Source organism: Podarcis gaigeae (assembly GCF_964106915.1).
Source record: "Podarcis gaigeae genome assembly, chromosome: 5".
In the NCBI taxonomy this organism is placed as follows: Eukaryota; Metazoa; Chordata; class Lepidosauria; order Squamata; family Lacertidae; genus Podarcis; species Podarcis gaigeae.
The window spans coordinates 46,894,158-46,901,816 of NC_139681.1; the positions used below are offsets into that span (position 1 = coordinate 46,894,158).

Here is a 7,659-nt window from a genome sequence, read left to right on the forward strand (position 1 = left end):
CCAGACAAGAAGCCTAGGAACTGGGTAATCAGGTCAAAAACTAGACAGGTGGCAACGTTTAAATACTGCTCTGTCCAGCTTTGTCAATTAAATGATGTCAGAGCTGCTGAGAGGGGGGAAAATCAGCCAGTGTCTGAAGAATTCTGAAAATGTCTGAAATTTGCACTATTAGCAGAAGTCAACGGAGTAAGTTTTTGGGCTCAGATCCCAAGTTGCTCCTCTGTTCACATGAGAGGGCATTTTTTCCCCCAACCCCCACTTCCAAGTGTCCCCCAACCCACAGGAGCAGATTTTCAAGGGACTACAGAGGAAATGGAAGAAGAAAAACTTCTCTGAGCCTCTACTGTTCAGAAAAGGCCAGGCTAAATGATCAAAGGGACAGATAAACCCATGTGTATAGTTTGATGTGCATGAGAGATGGAAATCCTTTCATCTGTAAGGGGATGGATTCTTAGAGGGACTGAATGATCTAAGTTTGTATCTTTGTTAAAATCTGTTCATATCTTCTCAGGAGGACAAGTGGAAGCTTCCATAAGGGAGTCCTGCTTAGCAGAAATTTGAATCATTATCCTTTTATAAATCCTTGTAGGGTTCTGGAGAGTTTGTGAAGATATACATGTATTAGTAGGCTTCAGAGCATCCATTTAAGTTTCTGGTTCATGTACTTTTTTATAAGACTACTGAGGAATTCGAGGTTAGTGGTTTTTCCGCTGGCTACTATGATTGTTGCTGTTTTATTAGATTCTTGTGTTTGCTATTGTATTGATTGTACATTGCTTTCTCTATTGTTGTTGAAAGCAATATATGTTTTTCAAGTACTGATGTGTGAGTCATAAGCACACACTTAACAAGCATGGGTTTGTACTGAATGGAAGTAATGAACTTTTTTCCATTTTGATTTTACATCTTCCACTCATAGCCTTCTGGAATAGAAAAGCAAGTTTTAAGGGAAATCCTAACTCCCAGCCTGGAAGTTGTGTGGTTGAATGGAGTGACACAACCCCCTCTGTAACTGAGGACCTGCTTTAGTGCAGCACAGAGACCCAAATCACATCCCTCTGTCTGCTTGTCCAGGTTAGGACCCAGGCCAGCACACCCTTTGTCCACTCTGCCTCATTTCAGGGCCTTATGCCTATCACATTCTGCTGGCAGGATCAAGTAGGGTTGGGCAGAAGGGAAATATCCACCATACCCAAACCCCCTGCAGCAGCATAGATCAGGAATTAGTAATGCTCTGCAAACTTTCCTTCAGCAACTAGGAATGTTTAAACTTGGTGGGGACAAGACAGCTGTACTGCTGTGATGCTTAAAGCGAACATTTTTTAAAGATAGACTTTGAGATCACACTGCTAATTACAATGAACGGAATTCAAATTTTTCCCAATTGGTTACAATACAAATTATAAACAAAACAAGATACAAACAGGCACTGCCATTTTCAATAAGGATACAAAAGAAAACTTCCTGAACAGTTAAAAGTTGTACAAAAAATATTTTGTTTTGCTTGTTCCTGAAGAGCAGCATCACAGGAGTTTATTTTATATTTAGTTATAAAATAAATTGTTTTAACCATGGACTGAAGAGGTGAAGGCAAAATATTTTAAAAGTTGCAGCTGCATCCATTCTGAAACTTTTTTCTTTTCTTTTTTAATCAGACAACCTCAGGACCGCAATCATTTGAATCAATAATACATGACTAATCTTTTGGAAAGCCAAACCATGTTCTAGCTGGCATATAGCCTTGAACAGCAATTTATAACACAAGGTCAGGCCAGCCTCATCCGTCAAAATGATGGAAGGCTCTTTAGGTCACGGATAGCTCAGTTCTATTGAAGCTTACATAGCAAAGCTCAGTCAGTAGAGCATAGCTCTGTCGGTTAAGCATGAGACACTTAATCTCAGTTTCATGGTTTTGAGCCCCACCTTGGGCAAAAAATTCCTGCATGGCAGGGGGTTGGACTAGATAACCCACGTGGTCCCTTCCAACTCTACAATTCTATGATTCTAAGAAAGTCCCACCATACTCAAAGGGCTATAAAGTAAAGGTAAAGGGACCCCTGACCATTAGGTCCAATCGTGACCGACTCTGGAGTTGCGGCGCTCATCTTGCTTTATTGGCCAAGGGAGCCGGCATACAGCTTCTGGGTCATGTGGCCAGCATGACTAAGCTGCTTCTGGCAAACCAGAGCAGCACACAGAAACGGCGTTTACCTTCCCGCCAGAGCGGTACCTATTTATCTACTTGCACTAACATGCTTTTGAACTGCTAGGTTGGCAGGAGCTGGGATCGAGCAACAGGAGCTCACCCCGTCGCGGGGATTCGAACCGCCGACCTTCTGATCGGCAAGTTCTAGGCTCTGTGGTTTAACCCACACATGTAAATTTATATACCAGCTGAGCATGAAAGAGTTGTGTTATCACACAACCTAATCCTGAACCCTAATCACTTAAACAGTACTGCAGTGAAGCCTTCTTTGTTCCTACACAGAATACAGTTTTGCAAAACAGGAAGCTGACTTATACTGTGCCAGACCCTTGGGTCCTTCTAGCCCAGTACTGTCTACACTGGCTGGCAGAAGCTCTCCAGGGTTTGGGGAAGCCAAGGCTTGAACCTACAACCTTCTGCATGCAGCAGTCTTGTGAAGTAGATTAGGCTACATAACAGTAACTTGCATGAAAGTGGAATCATATGCACCTCTGCTCAATCATAAGTTTAGCTGAGCAGGATTTGGGCTCAAATCTCCCCTGACCAAAAAAACATGCTGGATCTCCCTGCTGGTTCTCAGCACTGATCAGCTTGATTACTCTATACACTTTAATAAAAATTACTGTGAACTTTATTTTGTCTACCCTCGAACAAAATGCACCATATCAAACTAACAAATAATGTGCAGATACTGATGAGATGGGTTTTAGTATTGCCAAGAAGTGGTCCATAGGCTTATGGGAACCATTCAGCAACCATTCATCCCACTGTTGCTGCTTACTTTGCACATCTAATTATATTTTCCATGATGTCACTTGACTCAAGGGCACCTAGTCATAAAGCTCTTCACAGACGTTTAGATTAAGCCTTCCAGCTACATTTGTTGTGGGGGATGGTTTCATATAAAGTAAGTTCCCATATTATTTTCATATACGAAATGTGTAAAATAGTCTAAGGACTTAAAAAACAGTATGTAAACATGAAAAACTGCAATGTAGAAATGGATGGATGGTTAAAGGTTCTAGCAACCACTTTTGATTTTCTTCAACAGCTGCTTGAAGTGTGTTTCTGTATATACTGGGGGAAGGGGACTCTAGAAAGAAAACAGATTCCTTAAAGCTTAATGTGTAAAGAACAGATATATCCCAACATCAAAGCAGCTATTTATTCTACTTCAATAAAATGTGGTTTCAGGCTTTTCTTTTTCGAATGAAGTGTTTGCTCCCGTACCTTCTATCCCAATGTCTGCCAGATGTTTATATAACCTTTCTGTCACATTCTTATAAATGGAGGTACTTCAAAGTTACTCAAGTTGTCTATGTGCATTCCAGACCACATAGCTTAGTTCTAGAATCCCAGATTTAAAACTTCTGTCGCCAGCCCAATGAACTTTTCACTGCATGTATTACCAGATGATCCACAGTTACTAGCTATCAATGTATAACATGCATGTAGCCAGATTCCTCAAGGCCAATTTACCTACAAATTGAGCTGTACAGAACTTAGGATGCAAATGGGCAGGGTGGTGGTAGGACTTATCTCAGGTCCTGCTAATTCTCTTTAAACCAGGTTGGGTGGAGATGATTTAAAGTGCAGGTGGAGGGCTGACAGAGATGAATCCTTGTATCCCCTCCATTTACACCCCAAGCCACTTTTTAAAGGGATTTTATCCAGTTCATGGAGCCTCACTGGGAGACAGTGGTGGTTAGTAATTGGTTAGTAATCGTTGGGACTGATGGGGCAGAAGGCAGGAAGCCAGACCCTGAGACAGGCAGAACCACACCCTGACTGACAGTAAATAAGAAGGCTAGCAGGTGAGGGCTGAGGAAGGGGAGACAAGATGTTTGTAGGGCAGTGACCCATTTGCCCTAATGAACCAACCTCTATTGCTGGGAGAAAAACAGCTTAAAAACACACCATTTTAGATAGTGAGCAGGGGGAAGGATTGAGTTCTCCCCTCATACTTGATCATTTTAAATCACCCCACCTCAACACCACTCTACAATGAAACAATGGCAGACCCTTTTTTGCCCACAGATTTATCACGCATCTAGTCTGGTCTTTACTCCCAATTGTGCTAGGACTGCAGCCTTACAGACAGACCCTAGGTTGATTGAGAAGCAAAACCTAGTGTATTCAGTGGGACTCATTCCCAGGTAAATGTGTGTGGGAGTGCAGCCTTAAGCAGACAGCAGGTAGCAGATTAGTCAAAGCATAATTCTTGTTGATTTTCAATAATATTCTTTCAAATGAAAATATTTAGCTAGAGTCAAGCCAAGCCAAATGTTACACAGCAAATGCATAACTGTCTCTTAATATGAATATAGATATTTATGAAAAGTAACTGGAAGATTCTGGAAATTTGAATGGAGGAAAGGAGACTGATTAACCCTTTCTTCTTGGCTGCTTTTCCATTCACCATTGCATGGTTTTCTGGCCGCAGAAGAAACATATAATATTTGTATATTTGTATATTTTGCCCTGCAAGGGGAAAAGCAGCTGGTGAGGGGAGGTTAAGGCAGGAAAATGGCCAAAGTAGAAAGAGTTAAGCAAGCACTCACCTGCTATGTAATTTGGCCCTTAATGACCCTCAAGCAAAAGACAGTGTAAGATTTCAAGTGTAAGTAACAGAAAACTAGCTCCTTGAGATATGGAGACATTATCCACGATGAAGGCTGCAACAGGCTGACATCTGAATCTATAGGATTGTGCTCTAAACATTCAAGGGACTATGATCAATGGATGTAACACCATCACAGACAGTCTGACCCACCCTATGCTGTCTTGCTCAACTGCTTCATAACATTATATTTAGTACATTTCATAGCAGGCCACTGTAAAATAGAATTAGAGGATATGCTTAGAGGTAGCCATTGTACATTTTTTTTAAAATGAGAAGAATCAAATCTATATTACTGATCATTTACTTTTTTAAAAAAGCAACAAAAATCTAGAACAACATTGGCTTCTTTCACACTCCCCACCCTCACTCTAGAATCCAGCAAAACAATGAACAAAAACAAACCCTCCATCCCCATCAGATCACTTCTCAGTGTGCCTACCCAAAAATGGGCTTTTCCAGGTTCATCTCACTCACTTCTCTTTGTTCAGCATCAAGCCGAGATGTTTCCCCTGCCTCTGTTTCCAGTTCATAACCTTTCTACCCAGTTCTACCCCTGTCCTCTTCCCACAAGCACAAACTACCTCTCCCCGTCTCCTAAATCAGACCGAATCGACCCATATGCAAACGTCTCTCCGAGCACACTTTCTCCTCTCCACTGACAGTGTTAAGGCTCATAACTATTGTTCACATGGGCGGGCAGAAGAGGGAGAGAATAATGTGAACTCTCCAAGGTGTTGACCAGGGAATTTGGTTTCTGAGTCATCTGCATATCAGTAATCCCCATGGTTCTACTTTAGAGCTCTCTCTATTGTGCTACCACCATTAGAGGCCAGAAATAGGACAGAAGACAGGTGGATGCTGATGCTGGAGAACTGTAACCCAAGAAGCGCACCCCCCCACACACACAGACACCCTCAATACTGAGCAGGAAACCAACTGAGGTTTTGATGGCTTGATTGATTTTTTAAGGAACAAAGCTAACGAAAGGGGGAAAGCCTGCTGGCGCTCTTCGGTATTTTCTTCTTTATTTTATGTTCATACGTTTCCGCAGGGGTCCCAACTTGAATAAAATACTGGGGTGGGGGCTGGTAAGCCCCGCCCCATATAATTCATCACATAACAAGGCGCGCACCCACCATTTGTTTTTGTTTTTTCCCCCCAAAAAATTATTAAGTTTCACAAAATTATACACAAACAAAACACACACACAAACATAAATCATAACCCTATTAAAATTACACTTATTGACATTGTTAAGTGACTTCCACGCTTCCCCTTGGTTGAATTTCCATGCATATCCTTATAACGGCTTTCCAAATCGTAATTTTTATAAACTTAACTTAGTCCATTAACATCCTTGTAGCTTTTCAGTTCGAAACTGTACATGTTAAATATATAAATTCCTAAGCCAATAGCCTGCAAGCTATTTCCAATTAGTTTAACTTGACGAATTGAGCTAAGTTAAATTTTGTCCATTCTTCCTGCACCCACCATTTGAATGGCAATACTAAACTTGGGGGGAGGCCTCTCAAATATTTTATTGGGGGACCGAAGGGCCGCTAGGAGTTGGCTCCAACCTTCATTTGATTGCCTTATTAATAGATCTGAATTGGCCCTGTTTTCCCATTTCAGTACAAGACCTGATCCTTGGGAAGCCGTCGGGTTCTGTTTTGGAAGAGCTCCTGACCATATGCAGAGCGCCGAGAAAAACAAATGCGCCCAGCGTGCGACGCCAGCTCAGCTGTAGCGCCCTGCGCGCCCGAGGGGTTCTCCTACTGCGCCATCCCCGCTCCGAGCCCTTTCCCCCCGCGGGAGGCTTACCCTGCCCGCAGGCGCCCCGCTGGATGGCGATGACGGCCGGCTGGCGCTGGCCCTCGGAGAGGCGGCTGGCCGCCCGCAGCTGGCACACGTTGCCGTAGCTCCTTCCGTCGTTGCCGCACACGGGCTCGCTGCTGGCGCACACGCAGCGGCCGCCCTTGGCCCGTCGGCGCACGGTGGCCGAGGCCGCCACGCCGGGCCCACCGGGCGACACCACGCACAGCAGCCCCTCGGCGCACGACGGCTCCCCGGCCGGAGGGCCCCCGCACGGCTCGCCTTCCTGCGCGGCGCAAACCGGGCAGCAGCCGCACGGGTCCAGAGACTCGCCGCTGCCCGCGCACTCGGGCGGCAGCTCCGGGCAGCGCGCGCGCTCGCAGCGCTCGGGGCAAGGCCGCTCCTCGAAGCGCCGCCCGTACAGCTGAGCCCGGCAGCCGGGCGGCGGCAGCAGGCAGAAGAAGCTCAGCGCCAGAGGCCACAGGGCTCCCCTCATCGCTTTGGCGCGCTTTCTCTCTCAGAAAAGGCGGGAAGCGGGTGGAGAAAGGCGCCGCGTCTGGAGCGCGAGGAAGGCGCGCGAGGCAGAAGGGTTTGCAGCAGAGCGCTTGGCCGCCTGGCTCGCCGAGGCGCGCAGATGGAAACGGCGGCGGGGAGAGCCGCTTTTAAACGGAGCGCCTGGGGAGGGAAGGCAGAGAAGATGCCGTGCGCGTGGAGAGCGGCCCGTCGGTTGGCCGCGCCGCCGCCGCCTGGGAGGGGACGTGGCGGGGTTACACAACCGCCGGGGCAGGAAAGGCAACGCGCCGCCGCCGCCGCCGCGCCAAGTGGGGCAGGGAGCCGCGGCAAGCCGTAAAGCTGGCACCCGCCAAAGCCCATTTCCACCAAGCCGGAGGCGGCGGCGGCGAGCCTGGGCCGGGAAAGTTATTCTAAGCTCGCTGAGCTGCGAGCGCTTAATGCCGGCGGGGCGGAGCTACGCGCTGCCCGCGCTTTCTGTCAACCTCAGCCAAGACTCCGGAGTGGA

At 46.3% G+C, this 7,659-nt stretch overlaps 1 protein-coding gene across 1 annotated transcript in view; it reads right to left on the reverse strand.

The window, feature by feature from the left end:
* Positions 1 to 7,430, reverse strand: part of HTRA1 (HtrA serine peptidase 1) — a 43,773-nt gene extending 36,343 nt beyond the window's left edge. Inside the window, exon 1 of the mRNA XM_083740111.1 lies at positions 6,651 to 7,430. Coding sequence (XP_083596237.1) covers positions 6,651 to 7,137 — 487 coding nt within the window. The 5' untranslated portion in view covers positions 7,138 to 7,430. The remainder of the gene's footprint in view (positions 1 to 6,650) is intronic.
* Positions 7,431 to 7,659: the final 229 nt, after the last annotated feature.